Source organism: Ochotona curzoniae, unplaced genomic scaffold (assembly GCF_017591425.1).
Source record: "Ochotona curzoniae isolate NIBS_2020 unplaced genomic scaffold, NIBS_Ocur_1.0 contig_883, whole genome shotgun sequence".
Taxonomy (NCBI): domain Eukaryota; kingdom Metazoa; phylum Chordata; class Mammalia; order Lagomorpha; family Ochotonidae; genus Ochotona; species Ochotona curzoniae.
In genome coordinates, this window is record NW_024466599.1 from 16,953,446 (window position 1) to 16,976,477 (window position 23,032).

Sequence of the window (23,032 nt, forward strand, 5' to 3'; positions counted from 1 at the left end):
CTGCCTGCAGTGACCACAGATTTGACTCTTGTGTTTGCCAGCTAGTGCAGGGTGGGTCAGGTTCAGTCCACTACCTATACCAGCCAATGCACATACTGGTGGATGTAGGTGCCGGGTCAGTTCCACCCTCAGCCCCATCTCTCACGGGAACTGATGGGTGCTGCAGCCTAGCCCAGCCCAGCCCACAACACGCTGAGTCTTCATGCGCACCAGCAGGTTTCTAGTCAGGGCAACCCTAAAACCCCCAGCAGGTCCACTCCCAGCCTGGTTTTTCATGTGTACCAGCATGTGCTGTAGCCTAGCCCGGTCTGTCCTGCATCCCATCTGGCTCTCATTCACACCCACACAGCTTGGCTCAGCCAGACCCATCCCCAGACCCAGCCCACACGTACACCAACAGGTACTATTACCTTGACTATTACCTTGACTAGCTTGGCCCAGCTCTCACACTCACCAGTGGAAGCAGTGGCTCAGCAGGGGAGTCCCCAAGGTTCCCCTATCAAGCCTGGGCATTTTCTAATTTTCCACCTACATGCTTTTGTTTCTCCTGGAAAGATAGAGTAGATGTATTCTTGTATTCTTCCTTCAGAGCACAAATAAAATGCCTGAACATTATAGATAAGTCAGGCATACAACACCAACAAAAACCTGTGCTGTGCAGCCAAATGGGCAGCTTAGCCAGACTCCACTTAAGAAGACTTCACCTTGGAACAACCAGCTCTCCACCCTCACCCTCTCAGCAAAGGGTGAGGGCAAATTCTATAACTGAAAAACAATAAAATATCATATGTTAAACCACTGACCTCATCTGAACAACAGAGAGATAAAAAGACTTGCAGAAAAATGAACTCGCAAGTGACTGGGCTCGTCCTATCCTCATGGGAGATTGGATAGACGAGATCGGGCGCGTTCAGGGTGGTATGGCCGTAGACGGGAGATTGGATAGAGACGCCCGTTTTAGGCTGTGTGTTGGCCCCTCTCAGCCATCACAGGCATCTGGGGAATGAACTGTAAACTGAAAAAATTCTTTTTCTCTATCAATAAATTAACTAATTAGTTAACTTTTAAAAAGAACGAATAAAGCCTCAGGGACATCAGAAGAACCTGTAAGATTAAAACAAAAAATCAGGGCCCGGCACAATAGCGTAGTGGTTAGTTCTAGCCTTGCAAGCGCTGGGATCCCATATGGACTCCAGTTCTAATCTTGGCAGCTTCACTTCCCATACAGCTCCCTGCTTGTGGCCTGGGAAGCAGTCGAAGACAGCCTAAAGCTTTGAGACCCTGCACCCACATGGAAGATCTGGAAGAGGCTTCTGGCTCCTGGCTTCAGATTGGCTCAGCTTTGGCCACTGAGGTCACTTGGGGAATGAACCATTGGACGGAAGATCTTCCTCTTTGTCTCTCCAATAAAAACAAAATAAATGTTTAAAAAAAAAATAAATAAAACAAAAAATCAGAACGAAAAGAAGGAAAAGAGAAATAGGATAGGGTTGAAAACTACTCAATGAAACACTAGCTGACAACTTCCTAAATGTTGAAAGAAAGATAAACCTAAAATAAAGAAGCTGAGAAAACTCCAAATAGGAGGATACTAACCCTTGGCCAAGGAGCCATCCGAACAAAGAAAATAACCTGAGACAGAGAGGGTGTTATTTCCTCTCAGCCACGTACACGCATGTACACGCATTTGTGCCAAACAACAGAGTCACAAAATACATGAAGTAAAGAAATGCAAGCCAACAGGTCGCAGTTAGAACTCCAACACCCAAAGAAGAATGACCTTGAAAGTTGCCAGAGGAAAAGACAGCTTTCCCACACAGAAACATCCTCAAATCAAGTGACAGCAGGTGAGCCAATTATCAGAAACCAGAGGCCATGGTAAGAAGCACAATGTTTCTCAAGTGTTGAAAGCAAGGCACCATTAACTTGGAATGCCTAGCCAGCAAAACTACTTTTCTAGAACCAAGGGAAAACCAAGACATTCTAAACCAAGCAAAACCAAGAAAACCTGCGCCCAACAGCCCCACTCTAAAAGAAGGGCTAAAGCATGTTCTCTAAACAAAAGGGAAATAAGAGAAGAAAACTTAGAATGCTAGGAAGAATGAAAGAACAGAGTAAGCAAAAAAAAGGGGAACCTACTGGCTTTCCTTCTCTCTCAAGTGGATTTAAATTATGCTTGATTCTACTTCAAAAAAAAAAAGATTTATTTTTAAATTTCCATTGCAAAGTCAGATATACAGAGAGGAGGATAAACAGGAAGATTTTCCGTACGATGATTCACTACCCAAGTGGCCACCATGGCCAGAGCTGCGCCAATCTGAAGCCAGGAGAGCAGAGCCTTTTCTGGGTCTCCCACCCGGGTGCAGGGTCCCAAGGCTTTGGGCCATCCTCAATTGTTTTCCTAGGCCACAAGCAGGGAGCTAGATGGGAAGCAGGGCTGAAAGGATTAGAACTGGTGCCCATACGGGATCCCGGAGCTTGCAAGGTGAGAACTTAAGCTGCTAGGCTACTGTGCAGGCTCTGGCATACTAAATTTTAAAGATGATTCAACTGGGCCCGGCGGCGTGGCCTAGCAGATAAAGTCCTTGCCTTGAACGCACCGGGATCTCATATGGGCACCTGTTCTAATCCTGGCAGCTCCACTTACCATCCAGCTCCCTGCTTGTGGCCTGGGAAAGCAGTCAAGGACGGCCCAGGGCCTTGGGACCCTGCACCTGGGTGTGGAATACCCAGAAGTTCCTGGATCCTGGCTTCGGATCAGCATAGCATCGGCCGTTGCACTCACTTGGGGAGTGAATCATTGGATGGAAGATCTTTCTCTCTGTCTCTCCTCCTCTCTGTATATCTGCCTTTCCAATAAATAAATAATTTTTAAAAAAACCATGATTCAGTCATTTGTTGTCTTTAAAAATCACCTCAAATATGATGCCAGCAGTTGAAAATAAAATCACACATGTATCATGCAAACATCAATCAAAGCAAAGCAAAAGTTGCTGTATTAGTAAGAGCAGATCAAGTAGGGAGTAGACATTTTGCCTAGTGGTCAAGACCCCACAACCCACATGGAGTACCTGGGTTTGAGACCTGGCTTTGGCTGCTGAGTCCAGCTTTTAGCTAACGCAGAACCTGGGAGCCAACAGTGAGGACTCAAGTAGCTGGGTTCCCGCCACCCATGTGCAGAGGGTGTCCCCAGCTCCCAGTCTCAGCCTTGCCCGTCACCGCCCGCGGCAGGCATCTGAGGACTGAGCCATTTGCTCACTTTCTCTTTCTTTCTCTCTTTCAAATAAATAAATCAAATAAAGTGGATACTAGAGTAATTAAAATAACCAGAGGTAAAAGGTATATAATGTAATGGTAGAATCGTATAATGAAGATATGGCATATGAACCAAATGCATAGGGACCAATCAACAGAGTCACAAAATACATAAAGCACAAACTGACAAAAACAAAATCATAATTACAGTCTGAAACATCAATACCTTTCTCAGTAATTGTTTGAATAATTAAATAGAAAATCAGCAAGGATTAGAAAAACAACACGACCACTAACCAAAGGCATATAATATTCACAAAGCACTCCATCTAACAACAGCATGACACACATTCTTTTCAAGCGCCCATGAAACAAATATCAAGATACCCTACCCCGGGCCAGGAAACAAAACTCAGCACAACTGAACAGAATGAAAATGAAAATTCAGCATATCAGAATGTGTGGATACCCTTGAAGCCCACCTGAGAAGAAAATCTGCAGCCCTAAACAGACAGATTAGAGAAGAAGACTCATACTGATAATCTAGGGTCCCAAAACAGAGAAAAGTAAAGCCACGGCAAGCAGAAGTAGAACAGCCAAGGCAGAAAGGAACAAGGAGCTTCTCTAGGAAAAATAAAAAGGCCAAGGGAAGGAAAATGGCCATGGGATCATGTTGGTGGGAGGTATCTAAGTGGGGCTGCTGTGGAGACAGCAGGGTCCCTAGCACCCAGCCCTGAAGGAAACCACATCACCGAGCTCTTCTTAAGGCCAAGCGTGAATGTAATCATCCTCTGCGGGTTGGATAAGGATGAATTCTTCCGGGAGGTTAAATTGTCACATTAAGTGTCTGAATCATTAGCAATGAAATCTCCCCCTCCTGATGAGCCACTTTGTTTATGTGAAAGGCTGATGACACAGAGAGGAGACAGAGAGATCTGCCACTGGTTCAGTTGTCAACTGCCACTCCAATGAGGGATGTCAGGGGCACGTGCTGGCTGAGCTCGCTGTCCCACAAACATGAGTTACACCTGCACAATTCTGCATGTGCTTTGAATACTGACTGTTTCAGGATCTTTTCCCAGACCCAACAATGCTAAGACAAATATTCTTAAAAAGATTTTCTTACCTCATAGAAGAAGGGATGCCCAGCCATATCAAAGATGTTGACCTTGACTTCCCTGTCTCTGATTTGCAGCCTGAAATGATGAAAGGGAAACAATTTCAGAGAAGTTCAAGGTTTGTGCATTCACATGGATATCTTGTATGTCACTTTCCAAGTGCAGATGGCTGTGTGTGCGACTCTGTAGGAAGCGACTGCGTAGGTGATTGGCCTCTTTGCTCTGAGCCTACAGACCTATCTGGAGGGCTCACCTCATGAACCCGCCTCACCTAGAGATACTGCAGGCCACTGTCCCCCATCAGCTAGGGACAGCTCCACAACACAAGAAGAAAACTCAGGGTAGGGAAGTGGGAGCCAGAGAGGGCTTCTCCCATAAGCATCCTTTCACTTAGGAAGGGACACCTGAATTACCACTGGCTATGCTTGGGAACCAGGCAGTACAGAAACAGGGATGGATGTTGAAGACACCTTTTTAATTTCTTGTCATCTTCACTTGACAAGGGGCAATTGTCAATTCGTCGGGCCCGGCAGGGTGGCCTAGCAGCTAAAGTCCTTGCCTTGAACGCACCGAGATCCCATAGGGGCGCCGGATCTAATCCCGGCAGCTCCACTTCCCATCCAGCTCCCTGCTTGTGGCCTGGGAAAGCAGTTGAGGACGGCCCAAAGTCTTGGGACCCTGCACCTGCCTGGGAGACCTGGAAGAAGTTCCTGGATCCTGGCTTCGGACTGGCGCAGCATTGGCCATTGCAGTCACTTGGGGAGTGAATCATCGGACAGAAGATCTTCCTCTCTGTCTCTCCTCCTCTCTGTATATCTGACTTTGAAATAAAAATAAAATAAATCTTAAAAAAAAGAAAATAAAAACTCACCTTTTTGAAAAAATGTATACAGAGATTTATTTTCTAATACAAGAGAATTACAGGGGACAGACAGAGAGGCAGATCTTTTATCTATTAGTTCACACCTCAGATGTTGCAATGGCGAAGTCTGGGTCAGGAGCCAGGAGCTTGATCTGCTCCCACGTGGGGGGTGGGGCCCAAACACTTGAGCCATCCCTCAGTGCTCTTTCCAGGCGATCTGCAGGATGCCGGTTTGGAAGTGGAGCAGCCGGATCACGAACTGGCGCCACATGGGATGCAAGTGTCTCAGGCAGAGACTTCACCCCAATACCACAATGCCAGCCCCTTGTCATCTGATCAGCCCCACACTGCTGGCCACAGCCAACTGAGCTGGGGAAAGGCTCTTGTCCCCACCTGGGGGTTTTTAATGTGGAGTATTATTTTTAGTTCCTTCCTAGAGCTAAAGATACTGAATGTGAAGCTCAGAGTTGCTGGAGCTATGTTGAAGAAGTCCACTTGGATGACAGGCCACACATGGAGGGACAGGGGCAGTGACGGGACCTATTCAGAGGCTGTTCCAGATTCCAGCTGTTTATGAGACCCTGCTCATATTTCTTGTAGCAGACTCTACAAGACTAACATCCTTCAGAGATTTTTTTAAAAGATTTATTTTATTTTTCTTGGAAATCTGGATATACAGAGAGGAGGTGAGACAGAAAGGAAGATCTTCCATCTACTGATTCACTCCCCAAATGAGCGCAACGATTGAAGTTGAGCCAATCCGAAGCCAGGAGCCAGGAGCTCCTCTGGGTCTCCCATGCGGGTGCAGGCTGTCCTCAACTGCTTTCCCAGCCCACAAGCAGGGAGCTGGATGGAAAGCAGGGTTGCCGGGATTAGAACCGGCACCCATATGGGATCGTGGCATGTGCAAGATGAGGACTATAACCACTACGCTATCGCGCCAGGCCCTCCTTCAGAGAGTTTTGCTTGAGTTGGTTTGTGCTGGGTTTCCATCAATTATTCTTGACTTAGTTTTTTAAAAACAAGTTCAATGAAAAGCAGAATAGTCTGCAGAATAAACCACAGTGCTGAGGCATGATATGGTAATTATAACTTCTTAGACAAAGAAACTAATTACTCATATATATTCAAAACAAATATGAATTTAACAAGCTGTCCTGTTATATCCTTAATGAAATATTGTGCCCTGAAGCAGGAAAGGGAAGATACAAAAGAAAGTACAAAAGGAGAATGTGGGATTTCAAGCAAGAGATTCATACATTTCATAGCCAAGAGCCACAATTTTCATTTTGGAAAGAAAACCTACAGAAATCCTCTTTGCTACTGTCGTTTGAAAAGTGGTTATATAGCAAAATTACGGTGGATTCTTACTTGAGTTTTTCTTTCTTGCTCTTTTTTTATTGTTGTTGTTCTTGGTTAAGATTTATTTGAAAGGCAGAGCAATGGCTAGTAAGGGAGAGAACTTCAACTTGTCGGTTCATGCCCTGAACAGACACAATAGCCAAACTCAGGAACCAGAAACCCTGTCCTAATTTCCTAGGCAAGGAGTAGGTGCTCAAGCACTCAGGCCAACATCTGTTGCCTTCTCAAGCGCATCAGCAGGAGGCTGGGTCAGAAACAGAGCAGCCAGGACTTGAACTTGTATTCCAGTATGGCATGCTAGCCACTGAGCCACTACACAGCCCTTCCTACTTGAGTTTCCTTTACCACTTGTATGAGCCATTTTAATCAGTCACAAAGAATATATCCGAACTTGAAACTGCTCTTAACCTAACTAACATTTTCTATGTCAATAATTTAGTGTAACTTCTTGAGTACTGCCCTTATATTCTAACCTGGTAAACAGCCTCTTTAGACATAGCCATCTTACCTAACTATAAATACTGTATACCTACTAGGTGGTACTGAAGAACCTAGGCGTTTTCTGCCTTTTGTGATTCTGCCTTAATGGCTTGGCTGGGGGCTGTGTGAACCTCAGGCCTGATAGTCTACGTGACACCCGGCAGGACACCTGGCAGGTCACGTAGGCAGACCACTCCTCAGGAAGGAGGTACCTGGTGTTTGATAAGATTCACAGCCCAATAGCTCATTGATTTGTACTTTTTGAAAATTGCTTGTTTCAAACCCACCAATAGAAGCCTGCTAAGTCATGACTGTATAATTAATAGCCTAAAATGTATAAGAACTGGGGGGCTTGGGCTCTCGGGCCTTCCCTTGGCTCTTCTGGCTCTTTTGTCCTCCTTGTGGATCCTTGCAGCCTCTGCTGCAGCTGCCCCTCCCCCGCCCAGCCATGCTGGGCTGGGGGAGGTGGCTGGGAGACCTAGGCTAACCTGAATAAACCACCTTTTTGCCTCAGCACCGACTTCAGACTTGATGATTATCTGGGGGTTTCAAAAACCGGCACAACATTTGGGGGCTCGTCCGGGATCCCCAGGTCATCAAGACTGATGGCGTGTGGTGAGTGTCGCCTAACTTTTCTTTACCAGCCAGTTTTATCTGATCAGTTGCCTTTTTCAGCTGAATTTTGCCTTTGCGCCCAGTATGGGGTCAGAAAGCCCTGAATGGGTTAAGTGTTCGCCTGGTGAGCGGGCTGAAAGGCCTCTCCAGGTAAGGCACCGGTTTGCTAAGGAGGAGTAGGTGCGTTCCCTCCGAATGATTTTTCTTTAGTAGGCCTACTTTGTTAACTGTGTGTCTGTCTTGTCTTGAAACTGTTGTATGTTTTTGTGTCTGCCGGCTATAAGTTAAATGCTTGCTAGGATAGTTAAATTGGCTGCAAAATCTTGAACTGTGACAACTTTGTAAGAAGGCCTCTTACCTAGATTCAATTGGACCTATGAGTGGCGCGCCTAAATTCTAATTTGAATACAGCGAGAGAAAGTTTCTCTAGATTAATTTTCTGAGCTAGCAGGATGGCCAAAAGTCTCCGGAGATGTTGGGAGTCGGCAGCTGACATTACAGAGTCTGGGCGGACGCGTAATTCGGCTCTGTCGGCTGGGATCTCTTGGTGACGACTGGGGTCCCCAAGGCCGACGTCCCTGGGTCCAGGTGCCTGACCTGAGGGACTGCGTGCTCTCCCCGGTTCCGAGCTAGACGGACTTGCTTGCCTGGGTTCCGAGTCTGATGAGCTTGGGGGTAGCCTTCTGCCTGGGTTCCGAGTCTGATGGGTTGGGGGCAACCTTCTAATTGGGCGTCAGATTCGATGGGGCTTCTGCCTGGGTTCCGAGTCTGATGGTGAAGGCGACCTTCTAGCTGAGTTCCGGATTCGAGGGGCTGTATAGTGAAGGCGACCTCCCAGCTGGGTTCCAGATTCGAAGGGGCTATAAGTTTTTCTAAGCTTGAGGGGGAATAGCCAGTGTCCAAGTGCCAGGTCAGAGGGACCACCCGTTTGCCCAGGTTCCGAATCCCGAGAGGTGGAAAGGTGCCCTTTCCACCTAGGTTCCGGGTTCGAGGGGCTGTGATGTCTTTGTCCTGGATCGGATGTGTGTTACGTGTCTTTGTTCTGTAGCCCTGCTCTCATCTTGGGCTTGAACTCTGTGAAAGCTCCCTCTACTTCCTGGTGTTGCCAGTCAGCCTCAGTTTAGCTTCTGGGCATTGATATGCATATTTAGGAGGGCCTGGCTGAGAGCGAACTCTTCACCCCCCTGCTGGGGAGAGGTTTGGCTTGCTTTAACTCCATTTGGCCTGAGAGATTTTCTTGCCTTTGCCATCAAATCCAGCCTACTTGCTAGCATGCTCAGTTAAATGTACATTTAACCAACTTATTTGAATCTCTAAATTGCTCAAAAGTCTGAACCAAGTCTCCTGACTTTGGGAATTCCATAGGATCCATGGAACTCTCAAAAACAGAGACAACATTTGGATAATTCAACTGTTATTTCAAATATTTTGGATTATAATTGCACAATGTTATGAAACTGCCAAGTTGGTTGCTGCATATGTTTAATATTTACATGGTTACAGATAATGGATACTGATGTTTATGTCTTGGTCAAAATACCTTTTTAATCACGAAATTGATTCAGGTTATAAGTTATCTGTGTTCTTATTTACAAAGTATTGTTTCTGAGACTGCCTCACAGGAAGACAACGAATTCTTAAAGGATGTGTGGTAAAATTGTTCATATTGTGTGCATTTGCTAAGTATTTAACCTTTAAGGGAACAAATTAAAATTGAAGTTTGATTCCTTGTCAGAGAACAACAGTGTCATAACATCTCCTTTTAAGTTATTTTCATCTTATTGATGACTAACCTGCTAACTAAGTTCAGTAAACTCTTGGGCAGCCTCCTAAGACAACAGCCAAACTGAAGTTCTTCCATACCCTTGACTTCAATAAAACAGAAGATGCTCCAGGCCCTGAGAAAGGGAGGGGCATGCTTGGAGCCTGGCCTTTGAAGAGTTTGGAACTTTGACTTTGTCCCTGCCATTGTGATTCTTAAGAAGGGGGATGTTCCTAAGTCAGCTAGGAGGAAGTAACTGCTTCTGGTTCCGAAATGGGTTTGCATTTTAAAATGTTTTCATGGATTGGCTATATATATAAAAGATAATTGAAGATTGCCTGAAGCAATTGTGTTTAAAAATTTAACCTGCTTTTATTTTAAAAAAATGTATTGGATTGGAGTTTCGTTTGTTTCAGAATGTAGATCCAGCGAATTGGCAGATAAAGGATGGTTGCAAGCCTGAGAATGTTCTTGGTGAGAAGGTTATAAAGGAGTTACTGAAAGAACATTGCTGTGAAAATATTTTGTTCTACAGGATTATGGCTATCATAAGATGCAAAGGGAAAGGTAAAGCAAAATACTTAAAGGTTCAAGCATGTTAAGAAAAAGATAAAAGTCATGAAATTTCAGAAATGAATCTGGCTATAATTTTTAAGATATTGTTACAACATTGTTTAAGTATTTGACACTAATATCTAACGTATGATGACATTTGAACTGATATCTGTTTGCAAAATGCCTTTGAAGTATATATCTATGGAAGTGCTCCTGAGTATCTGACAATGGAAGTTTCAAGTTTTGAGGACTGTTAATGGAAACAAATTGGTAACTTTGTCAACTATCTATCCAGCCTATTTTCAGTAAGCTGTTATTCCAACCTTTGAATTTGTTAAATTCTTAGAAGTTATGTGATGATTTTATGCACTAATTCCTGTGTTTAAGGTTATATCTCAATGTTGGTGACTGGCCAAAGAAATACACATTTTGTGTCTCAGTAAGGTAACTTAATTATCTTTGTTATATTCTCATGGTTTAAAAGAGCTGCATTTTTTCAAGAAATATTTGTGTGGTGATTTTATAAGTGACAAAAAAATCTGATCTGTTACTGTTTGAATCAACCTGACTCTTTTGATTTTTGGAATTCCTAGATGGGCCCCTAGGAGTCTCAAATTCAGAGCAACATTCGTCAAAGATTGCATCTTTTGATTGGTAAAGATAATTGTGCAGAAATATTTGGTTAAGAAATGACTTTTGGAAGCCCTGCAAGTGAAGAGCCAGGATTAATTGCAATCCTGCCACCAGAAAGGCTCCAGGAATGGTTGATGTGAAGATATACACATCAGTGAGAGGAACTCCTTGGTCCTCAGTTTAGATAACAGATCAAAAAGAGGTGCTTTTTCCCCAAGTAGGGGAATGGAAACTAACACTAGGAAAAGGCATCTGCCAGAGGAACAAATTGTTTACTAGTATACTCCCTCTTGTTGTTATTATGTAAATTCCTCAAACCTTCCTTCCTGATATCTAAGTGACCATCTGGTTGTGGTAAGAGTGTGCAAAATCCTACAGGTGGTTTCACAGTGCTATCTGAATGTGGCAAGCTATGTAGTCTATTTTGATTGACTTACAGATGAAAATGCCCATGAATGAGAATTGCTGAGCCAAATCCATTTGAAAATAATGTTTAGATGCACAATTAAGCTCTTGGAGAGTCGTGTCTGTCTCTGTTTTCTCAGGACCTACAAGTCTGTTCAGCTGGATAGTTCTGAATGTATTCAAATGGACTTAGTGCTGAGGGCACAGTTTCAAGACGCCATGGGACGCCAAATCCCCATGAACTAGATGGTAAAATGTATGGCTATATGTATGAAAGTGTTCAATGAAGAGTCAGATGTCAGGTAATGTTAAAATGCTCCTACATGGGAAACGGTTCTTACAGCAGACTCATAGACTGACGATCTTGAGTAGCACTCAGTGGCCTCAGAATCAGCCCAAAGGCATTCTGGTCTGACAGGAGAGCCAACAAGAAAGCAAGCATATCAGGTGTGGAAAGCCAGGACACTGCTGCGAAGAGTGTCCTCCTCTGTGAAGTACCTCAGCGGTCCATGCCCCAGTGCAAAGAAGTAGCCATCAAAGATGGTTGTGCTCTTCTCTCAATGGAGGAGAGAACTTCCACTTCGTGTATGGCCTTGTCTAAGGAATTCTGGGGGTGTTGCGGATTCAAGAGGCTTCCACAGCCTAAGCATCGTGTGTCAAGAGCCGCAGGTGATTACTGACGTCACACATAAGAGTGCTAATTTGTTAAATTCACTAGAGTCACTGTGTACTGACTTCCCATGCAGGACCTATAGCTTCAGAGTTATACTAAAAAGATATGTTATTAATATCCATAGATGTTTCCAAGTAGTGTCTTATGGATCTAAAAAGCCTTATTAGTAAGAAGAGCTTGGAATTGGAATACAGTGGCTATCAGCGGGCTGTAAGTTAATTGGCCTATGACTGCTCAACCAGTACCACGACTAAGCTTTACTGGGGTAGGACACCCTGAATGCTCGAAAGCAGAGCTCGCGCCTTCACTTGCCAAACTGTTTGGGAAGATTCTTGTATCCTTCAATTGGGAGTACATGGCTTATTAGGCTATAACTAGTAGATTGCTTGCCTCTGCCTTAAAGTGTATGAAGTTCTGCAAATTCTCGTCAGAATACTACAAACTGCTGAGTTGTTGTAAATGAAATCCTGTTTAAATCTTTTGCCATCTACAGTGTGACTAGTAGGTCTTGCAACAAAATGTTTTCAGTGCTGTGCTTTATGTTCTAGGCTATGTGTGTCATCCTGAAACTCTTAGGGCTTACAACGATTGGTAAAGTATAATTGTTTTGAAAAATCTAACACTTGCCAGTTCCTTACTGTTAAATTCACCAATTTCAAGGGAAAGAATAACTGTAAAATGGATGTAAAAGAATTTAGATGGGCCTCCAGTCCCCAGGCAGCAGACAGACCTGAAGTTGAAGGCTGTGGAGGAAGAAGGGGCATGGAGGAGATGAGGAAAGGACCCTTTTGGACTCTGCTTGACATGGAGGCTGAAATGAGGGTCACCTAGGCCCTTACTTGGTGGAATGATATGTGTTTGTCCCCCTCATTGGGGCAACAGTGGTTTAACACCCTGAGAGGCCTGCCAGAGTTCTGCCATCCATTCCTGGTTTGGTTGGAGGCAAACTCCGCCCTCCTCTGTGATAGACATCATCTACCTAGATGTAAAACTGTAGTATTTTCAAATGTCAAATGCAATAATTGCCAAGGAGTCAGCTTGCATTTACCTGTCCTGTAATGAATGGGCTTATATTCTGATGCTATATGCTAATCCTTGCATAGTTGCTATGCCTTCTGATTGATCTAGACCAGCAATTTATGCAGCTCAAAAGGAGTTTTGCCTGTTCCATTGAGTTCATGAGTATGTTGAGCTCAAGTATTCAAACTAAAGTTTCTAACTGAGCACACAACCTACTAGGTTGGGAAGGATTATAACCATGTTATGTTTTGTCATCTAGACTTCAACAAAGAGAAGCCTTTCAAGTGCCAGGCTGTACATCCAACACCTGATGACATCTACCTTCTATCAGGAACCGTTAGATGGACCCCTCCCACTGCTGCTGTTACTCAACTGCGTCCCCTCTCAGCAGGAAGCAGCCAAGATCAGACAACTACGGCCCCTTTCCTTAAAAGCAGCTGGGTCCAGTCCTCTGTTTGGACATATAGGAGCCAGATGGGATGATAGGCAGTTAGGGTCTCCGGTTCCTGGTGAAACTGTCTTGTATACATGTAACCCCTTAGCACTGAGAGATTCTTGAATGTTAATATTTTCAACGATGCTTGTACATTGTTACTTATATTACTAAGTATGTTACTAAATCAAAGATTTGATTAGTTACTAGAAAGAGGGGGGAATGAAGAACCTAGGCGTTTTCTGCCTTTTGTGATTCTGCCTTAATGGCTTGGCTGGGGGCTGTGTGAACCTCAGGCCTGATAGTCTACGTGACACCCGCAGGACACCTGGCAGGTCACGTAGGCAGACCACTCCTCAGGAAGGAGGTACCTGGTGTTTGATAAGATTCACAGCCCAATAGCTCATCGATTTGTACTTTTTGAAAATTGCTTGTTTCAAACCCACCAATAGAAGCCTGCTAAGTCATGACTGTATAATTAATAGCCTAAAATGTATAAGAACTGGGGGGCTTGGGCTCTCAGGGTTCCTTCGCTCTTCTGGCTCTTTTGTCCTCCTTGTGGATCCTTGCAGCCTCTGCTGCAGCTGCCCCTCCCCCGCCCAGCCATGCTGGGCTGGGGGAGGTGGCTGGGAGACCTAGGCTAACCTGAATAAACCACCTTTTTGCCTCAGCACCGACTTCAGACTTGGTGATTATCTGGGGGTTTCAAAAACCGGCACAACAGTACTTCATCGGTCATCCTCTTAAAAAAACCTCTGATAATGCAAAAAGTATTCCAGTGAGTTCATGGAAAATGTGTTTTACAATATGCATGGGGCTCCGCCAGTATGATCCTGGCAACAGGTGCTCAAAGATGCTCCAAGTTACACACTCTATCCTTACCATCAACTTGGAAGTCTTTCTTTATCTTTACACATCAAAATAAACTTTTCGTTAAGCTCCGTTCTTCCATGAACTCTCTAAAGTACCCTCATATACCTTCTTCGAAGAGTTTAAAATTTAACAAGACATTAAATATATATAAGTAACACAGACAACAACAGAGGCAATTTAGATAAGTACCATAAACAGCATACAGAAGTTAAGAATTCTGTCATTTTCAACCAAAACGAGTCTTGACAGATAAAGGGGAGACGGAATAGACCTCGTGGCAATAGGAATATTTTATACCAGAAGAAACTGACAGGTGGAGAGGTAGGGAACGGGTGCTCCAAGTAGACAGAGGAACAATGGCAACATGGCAGCAAAGTAAGGGAGCGGCAGAATGGTGGAGCAGCGGAGACAAGTGTGCGTGCCAGGGTGGGGGACTTCATTCCAACAGGGGTCGTGTAGATATTTACAGCATCAACTGTAGCCAATGTAAAACTTAGCCTGTTATACATTTACTGAATTGCATATTCTTCTTGTAATTTTCTTGGCAGGGCCAGATCAAATGATTTTTCTGGCTTTCTGTGACCTGGCCATGGCTCAGGCATTCCCCAACTCTAAAACATGCAGTAAGAGGAAGAGGGAGGACAAGGTAGAACTAGACTAGTGAGTGTCTGAAAGTTCATGTTTAAGAGTGGGCTGTGGGGCCCAGCGCAGTGGCCTAGCAGCTAACGTCCTCGCCTTGAATGTGCCGGAATCCCATATGGGTACTGGTACATATCCCGGCAGCCCCGCTTCCCATCCAGTTCCCTGCTTGTGGCCTGGGAAAGCAGTCGAGGACGGCCCAAAGTCTTGGGACCTGCACCCACGTGAGAGACCCAGAAGAAGCTCCTGGCTCCTGGCTTTGGATTGGCTCGGCACTGGCCATTGCGGTCACTTGGAGAGTGAACCAGTGGATGGAAGATCTTCCTCTGTTTCTCCTCCTCTCTGTCTGACTTTGCAATAAAAATAAATAAACCTTAAAAAAAAAAATAGAGGTGGACTGTGGACCAAAATTCTCTTTGGTGATGTTATTTCCTGCTAATTTACTCTTGAGTGAAAACACACAAAAAATTTGCATTTCATCCACTTAATGCTGAGGAATTACTTGAGATTTTTGAGTTAGGGAAGTAAAATAATATTAGCAGCCTACAGTGTCAACTGTAGGCTTTACAAACACAGCCTATGCTTGATTTACATTGTGAAAAAAAAATTCACCTCTTACACCCAACTTTACTCTTCCCAGATCATTTCTGCTAGATTCTTTCTTTTTTTATTATTGTTACTAACATTGTATTATGTGATACAGTTTTATAGGCACTGGGGATTCCCCCCACCCCTCCCATACCCCTCCCCCCATAGTGGATTCCTCCACCTTGCTGCATAACCACAGTTCAAGTTCAGTTGAGATTCCTTCATTGCAAGCATATACCTTTCTGCTAGATTCTAAAAACATAACCAACAAAGGAAGTTCTCTGGTAGGAAGTTTTCCACGTAATACAAGCAAGGATCAAAGAGGTCATGGAGACTGTATACTATAAAAAACCATGCTTAGCTTTCAAAATGTTTTACGCCACAATAATTTGATCTTCTAATTCCATTCTCCCGGAACTTTTGGAAATATCTTCATATTTTCACTTTGCAGATGGACTATTTCTAAGTACTCTAGAAACGTACCTGTTAACAGGACCTGCTTTAGTATAAAAGGTTACTCAGCCTGTGGTGGGGGGCTCTGTGCTGACTTCTTGCAGACCTGTCACAAACTCTGGCAAATGGCATGTGCTCGGGACACAGGCTGCATGAAGAAATGATATTATCACAATCTACCTGGGAAGGTCTCATTCCCACCCTTCTCCCCTGGTCTTCTATTTCAATACAACCTGCATAAATGTGTTGCTGCAAACGTGAGTCATTTGAGAAAGAGCCCTAAATTCCTGTGTCCTTCACAAGGCCAAGGAAACACCATACTCACTTTGTAACTCCATAGTCAATTCCGATGGTTGCCAGGTATTTAGACACAAACCTCTTCTCACAGTACCGCTTTATGATGCAGCTCTAAAAAGCACAAATCATGCATCTAGTAAACACAATGAGAACATTTACAAGACAAATACACTCACTTGCTAGCACAGCTTCTTCATTCCCCACTATCAAAAAAACAAACCCCAACTTTGTAAAAATCACTAAAAATGCTAAAAGATTTTAAAGAAAAATATCCTAAAACTCTTCCCTTAATTTTAAATATGAGTATGCTTGCAGCTGAATACTCAGCACGCATTCCTTTCTTCTGAAGGCTTTTCCATCCGTACGTTAACAGTGTCCTAGGACAGAGCGGTCTAGCCTTCACCTCCCTCCCACCAGATCCACACTCCAAGCCAGCTATTAGGCTAGACGTCCTGCTTCACTTCAAACCCAAATGTCCCCAAATGAACTAATCACACAGATGGCTCATCACATGTGTTAATACCACCACATGCCCGAGTCCACAAGGTCAAGATACTGAAGTCGTCATCAATTCTGGACTTAGTCTTCAGTGTTTCTTCCATCTTTTCTTTTCATCCCATCCCCACCAATCACTCGTTGCTTTAGGTCCTCGTCCCTGACTGGTACACCACTACACGGACACTGCTGACTTTCCTGGCTCCTTCCTTTCCCAAGCTCAGTTGACACTGTAGGCTGCTAATATTATTTTACTTCCCTAACTCAAAAATCTCAAGTAATTCCTCAGCAGTAAGTGAATGAAATGCAAATTTTTTGTGTGTTTTCACTCAAGGCCTTTGCCTGTCTTCTCTAACTAACCCTTCCCACACAAACTCGCCATTTCCATCAAACTCCCAAGGTTCCAGCTCCTGACTTTGCCATTACTTCTCCCGCTGCTTGAAAAGAAGCTCCTCTCTTCTTTCCACCCGTTCCTTATCCTTCAGGACCTGGATTCAGCCCGGAGCAGCCACGTGTGCTTCATGGTCTTCTTGCCTGTGTCTGAATTGTGTATTGGGCGTGATCATTAAACATCTGAATTCCTGCAGCACTTCCCGTACTGCTCCTGTGGCCCACCTTCTGCAGACCTACACTGCCCTCGGCCAGGTCAGTACTCACAGCCTGAGCCGCACTACGAGCTACTGCGCACATGCGCACACTTCTCTAACCTCTCCATCTAGACGATGGCAAGCAACACTAGCCCAGTGCCTTTCACACAGGACTTGACAACCACCAGAGGAACAGGAGAGAGCATCAGGTAGGTCAAGCTGGGATTGTTGTGATCCAGTTTCCTGCTAAGGCACCTAAGGGTCAGCAGCTGACGGCCCAGGGACTTGAGTCTGCCGCCCACCCGGGAGAGACCTGGCTGGAGTCCCTGGATCTAGGTCCAGCTCCGGCTCCTGCTGGCACGTAAGGAGAGATCCGGTGCGTGAAAGCTCTTCCTCTCCTTGTTTCCCTTTCTCTGAACTACTCTGCTTTTCAAACCAACAGGCATCTTTTAAAAACCTGATTGGTGTCTGAACTGAATTACACTGATAGATTATTTTAAGTAACTGACATCGCCACAATTTCAAGGGATCCCATCTAAGAGAAGAGTGGATCTTTCCATTTGCCTAACTTACTTTGTCTTCTCGGATAATTTTTTCTTTTTATTTGTTTACAGACAGAAAAGTTCATTTGCGAAGGGACCAGGTGAGTCGGGGGGAAAGGAAGGAGTAAAGAGGGAAGGCGAAAGCAACTCCTGAGAGAAAGTCAGGAAGCGGGGTGCCTCTTGAAAGGAGAGGAGGGACCTTCTCAGAGAAGTTAAAGCTATTTGCCATACAAGCTCTATTTCTTCAAAAGTTTGAAACAACGCACTTTACATTGGCTCTTAATATTTTTCAGCTGACTAGAACTTGGATATAATAAAGCTATGAATTTGTGTCTTGGTTTTAACAAGATTGAATTTTCTTACATTTTTTAAAGATTTATTTATTTTTGGGTCCAGTGCGGTGGCACAGTGGTTAAGGTCCTCGCTTTGCACGCCCGGGATCCCATATGGGCGCCAGTTCTAATCCCAGCAGCCCCGCTTCCCATCCAGCTCCCTGCCTGTGGCCTGGGAAAGCAGTCGAGGACGGCCCAAAGCTTTGGGACCCTGCACCTGTGTGGGAGACCCGGAAGAGGCTCCTGGCTTCGGACTGGCATAGCATCGGCTGTTGTGCTCACTTGGGAAGTGAATCATAGGATGGAGGATCTTCCTCTCTGCCTCTCCTCTCTGTATATCTGCCTTTCCAATAAAAATAAAATAAATCTTTAAAAAAAAAACAAAAAAAAAGATTTATTTATTTTTACTGCAAAGTCAGATATAGAGAGGAAGATCTTCTGTCCGATGGTTCACTCCCCAAGTGAGCGCAATGGCCCGTGCTGAGCCGATCCGAAGCCAGGAGCTTCTTCCAGGTCTCCCACGCAGGTGCAGGGTCCCAAGACTTTGGGCCTTCCTCGACTGCTTTCCTACACCACAAGCAGCGAGCTGGATGGGAAGTGGGGCCACTGGAATATGAACTGGTGTCCATATGGAATCCCGGCATACATAAGGTGAGGACTTTAGCTGCTAGGCTACCGCGTTGCGCATTCTTACTATTTTTAATTCAGATAATTTCCTTTGCGTTTCCAGTAGACAATCACATTATCAGCAAACAATGATCATTTTTGTCTTCTTGTCTATTTTATTTCTGCCTATTATCAAATTCCAGCGGAGTAAGTCTAGCACGACACCAAATAAATGCAGTGGCATTGGACATTTTGGGCTGCTACTATTGTTGCACTCAGAGACATATTACATATCTAAACATGACATGCGCTCATGTGCTCACTTAGCCAGTTTTCCTCATAAAACCTGGAGGTTTTCTCGTTCTGGTTGCTTGCCTGGGAGGTATAGAGGGGCTTTTAATAGATGTTGTCTTTCAGGGAATGGCTATAATTATCCTCAGATATAGTTAAGCAAAGCAGAATCATGCTAATCAGATGAAAAAAAAAAACAACCAAGAAATATTAACTGTGAATTTAGTAAATACTCCCACGGACGCCTGTCACACTCAGATCCCAGCGGGAGTGGATTCTGACAGCTCCCAGGGCTGGATCCAGCAGTGCTGTGAATGCATGGGGACGCGGGCTCTAACCCCGTCTCTCACTGAGCTGATGACCTTGGCACGTCCTTAACCAAAACCTTCCACTGGTCAAGGGTTCATCCACCTGTGGCCCTCCCTTCCCCATCCCTCAGGGACAGTCTGGCTGACACTGGGGAGATGGAGCAGAGAACCAGGGTGCAACTTGGGCTCCTTGGCGAGATGCAGACGTGACAACTTCACCAGGAATTTCTAAAAAATATGTAGAACAAAATAAAGCAAAACCACGGCAAGATCCTTGTCTGGAAACCACACTGGCTTCTGTCGCGCTCCCTTAGGAAGGGGATGCTGACGCCGGGCTGCTTAGCAACACTGGGCTAATAATCCCCAATACCCGCCCCCCCATAAACACACACACACCCAAGTCAACTCCAAGCCGGCTCTCCCCCGAGGACACCCTGACACCTTCCCAGGAGGACTGACGTCGGCCGACGGTGCGGCCCAGAGGTCGCCAAGGTCAAGCCAGCTCCCCTCACGCAGCCGCGTCCTCGCGGAGCAGCCCGGGCCTGCGGCGAGGGGCGGGGAGGAGGCCGGCCCCGGGTGTTGAGTGGCCGCCCTCCCAGCCAATGGGCTCGCCGCCCCGCTGCGCCGAAGTCCCGCCCCTCTCCCCGCGACAGACTCACTTTTCCCACTTCGGCGTTGCCCATGGAGATGACTTTGATGCGGAGGGACTTGGCGGGCTCCTTCCGCTTCGGCACGTTGGCCTCCATCGTCCGCGTTCTCTCGGGGACACCAGCCCGCTCTCGGCTTGGGCGGCAGGCTGGTCCGTCTCTCAGGACGCCTCGTCCGTCCCTCAGGACGCCTCGTCCAATGGCGGTCCCGCTGCCCTCGTCACGGTCGCGGCGACACGGTCCGCCATCTCCGCCGCCGGCAACCGAGGGGGTGGGTAGGGGGAAGGAAGTCTCGCGATGCCAGAGCGGGCCGGTGACGTCATCCCCGGGCCCTGAAGACGCGGACTGGTTTCCTGGGCTTGGGGGTCGCGCAGCGAAGCGGGGAGGCGGCGTGGGATGGAGTGGTTGGGTTTCCTGTGAGTGTTTGGCAGTTAGTAACTAAATGTTGGACACTCAGTTGGATATTCTAAATCCATGCCCAGGCTGGAAGTATCTGGAACATGGCCTGGTTCGAAGCCCAGACTTGCCAGAAATCCCAAGTGTATTTCGGAGTGAGGTGCTGGTTTTTTCATCCTGGGTTCTTATTAGGGCCCTGAACCCCGTTCCTCTCTGATCCCTTCTCCCCACCACTTCAAAGCAGCCTGCCCCTCGGTACCAGCCGGGCACTGGTTTCCAGATTGTCTGGGGTACCAAAAGTCAAGGATGCTTCAGTCCCTTTCCCACAGCGGAGCCGTATTTGCATAGAACCTGCAGTGTACTACTGATGGGTTAATACTTTGTACTGCCTGAGCCCTAGGTAAATGGTTGTTTTATGTTAGATGCATAGGGCATAATGACCAAAAGAGTGCCAGGTCCCGGCTGCTCCACTTCCAGTCTAGCTCCCTGCTGATAGACCTGTAAAAGCAGTGAAGGCTGTGGCCCAAGTCCTCAGCCCTCAGCCCTCAGCCCTCGTTACCCCCGAGATAGGCCGGATGGAGTCCTGGCTCCCGACTTCAGCCTCACCCAGCTCTGGCTGCTGCGCTTGGGCAGTGAAGCAGCAGCGGATGGAAGATCGCATTTTCTCCATCTATGTCTGCCATTCTGTTTTCCAAATAAATTTTCAAACAGGGTTCATGTGGAGTGCAGGTGACAGTTTTCTTCCCATCTTGGCTTCTCTGCAGATAACCCAGAAGGCCTTGGGACGTGAGGGCTCCTACCATCCAAGATGTGTCACCAGCTTATCCCCTGGACATCCAGACTGAACAGGCAGGGCAGTGCCTGCCTTCCCTTCGGCTGCCGTGCCTTCTGGGAATGTGGCCTTCTGGTTCTCATTCCAGAAAACGGAAAGAGCAGCTCTTTGAATAAGTCTTCTGACACAAGCAGTGACTTTCTTTCTTTTTTGAGTCAATATCTTCGGTTACAGAGGATAATAGAACTTGACAAATGATTATTTTTTTCTCTGATAAAGAATAGTCATCCATTTTATCAATGAACTCAAACGCCGAGGTCCCGTTTGCTTTTGGACTCACAAGGCTTTTAACCTCTTAAGAGCAATATGTTACAGAAAATTTGAAAAAGCTGAAAAGCTTGCAGTGGTTATTTTTAAGTCAGAGATTTAAAATTTTTAAATATAACTTAAGATTGCGATTTAAAGAAAAAGATTCTAGATTGTCTTTACCAACATAATATAAAAATGAAGCTTCTAAAATTTTTTTTCTTAAGCTTTGTTTGAAAGAGTAACAAAGGAAAAAATTTTAAAGGGTTTCAAGTTTTAAGTTTTAACTTTTTAACATTGAATATAGAAAAGCAGATCAGATTTACAGAGAGAAGCAGAGACAAATCTTGCATCTGTTGGTTCACTCCCTAAATGAGCACAGTGACTGGAGCTGAGCTGATCTGAAGCCAGGAGCTTCTTTCAGGCCTCCTAAGGCTTTGAGCTATTCTCTACTGCTTTCCCAGGCCATGAGGGATAGGAAGTGGAAGAGCCAGGACACTAGCCGGTGTCCATGTGGGATCTTGGCACTTACAGGGTGAGGGTTTAGCATTGAGCCATAGCGCTGGGCCCAAGGGAGAGTATTTCCTTCATCTGCTGGTTCACTCCTTAGATCAGGGACCCCATCCAGGTAGCACTCAGGCATGGCAGGGTCCTAAGCACTGGGTCCATCCTCCACTACTTTCTCAGGTGCATCCGCAGGGAACTGGATCTGAAGTGGAACAGCCAGGACTCCAGTCTCCACTCTGATCGAGTGCCAGCTGTGTCACAAACCATGGCTTCATTCATGATGCCACAGGTGTTGGCGCCTAAAATTCTTTACAATTATGAAATATAGGTACTGCTAGAATTTTTGGTAATCTAAAAAGTAACAGAATTGTGATTCACCACTTGTTTTTTTGAAGTGTATTACTGTTTTTCATACTGATGTTTCTCTTGTTTTCTTATGTATGGTCACATTTCTACTGCACGTATTAAATGAGTTTGTAATCAAGAAAGACAGAAGGTTTTCTTTTCTGACATTTGGACACTAGGAGAAGGGAAGCCATGAAGTGCTGGGAGTCTTACAGACCTGGGCAGACAGGACTGAGTGTGAATGCTGGAGATGGCACGGTTACAATTTCTGCTGACAGGAAATGGCAAAGAGAACAATAGGGGCCAACACTGTGACATAAATGCTGACGTCCCATATGAGCATTGATTCCAGTTCTGGTTGCTCCACTTTCCAGCTCCCTGCTAATGGACCTCGGAAAGCAGCAGAGGATGCGCAAGTTCTTGGACTCCTGCCACCCACACGGAAGACCTGGAAGAAGCTCTTATCTCTGGAGTTTGGCTTGGCCCAGCCCCAGCTGTTGGCAGTTGCTAGGGAAGGAAGTACACCAGTAGATAAGATATGTCTAAATAAACATCACAGTGTAGCATTGCATCTCACCTGCATTTGAAAGTTGAAGAGAGAAAGAGTGAGAGATCTTCCTTCTGCTTGTTCAATGCTGAAGTGGGCCAAATGGCTGGGGTCCAGCCAGGCCAAAGCCAGGAGCCAGGCGCTCCAAATGCGTCTCTCACTTGGTTGCAGGGGTACCAGCACTTACGCTATCTTCTGTTGCTTTCCCAAGCACATTAGCAGGGAGCTGGATCGGAAATATAACAGCCAGGATTTGAACTGGTACCCAAATGGGATGCTGGCGTTACAGGCAGCATCTTCACCTGCCAGACCACAATGCCAGCTGCGC

General features: G+C 45.6%; 1 protein-coding gene across 2 annotated transcripts in view; it reads right to left on the reverse strand.

Moving 5' to 3' along the window:
- DNAJC27 (DnaJ heat shock protein family (Hsp40) member C27) overlaps positions 1 to 20,083 on the reverse strand; it is a 39,877-nt gene extending 19,794 nt beyond the window's left edge. For both annotated transcript variants that reach the window (XM_040992924.1, XM_040992925.1), the window contains exons 1-3: positions 19,844 to 20,083; positions 16,052 to 16,134; positions 4,382 to 4,451 (exon numbers count right to left, since the gene is read on the reverse strand). In XM_040992924.1, the coding sequence (XP_040848858.1) occupies positions 4,382 to 4,451; positions 16,052 to 16,134; positions 19,844 to 19,930 (240 nt within the window). In that variant the 5' untranslated portion in view covers positions 19,931 to 20,083. The remainder of the gene's footprint in view (positions 1 to 4,381; positions 4,452 to 16,051; positions 16,135 to 19,843) is intronic.
- Positions 20,084 to 23,032: the final 2,949 nt, after the last annotated feature.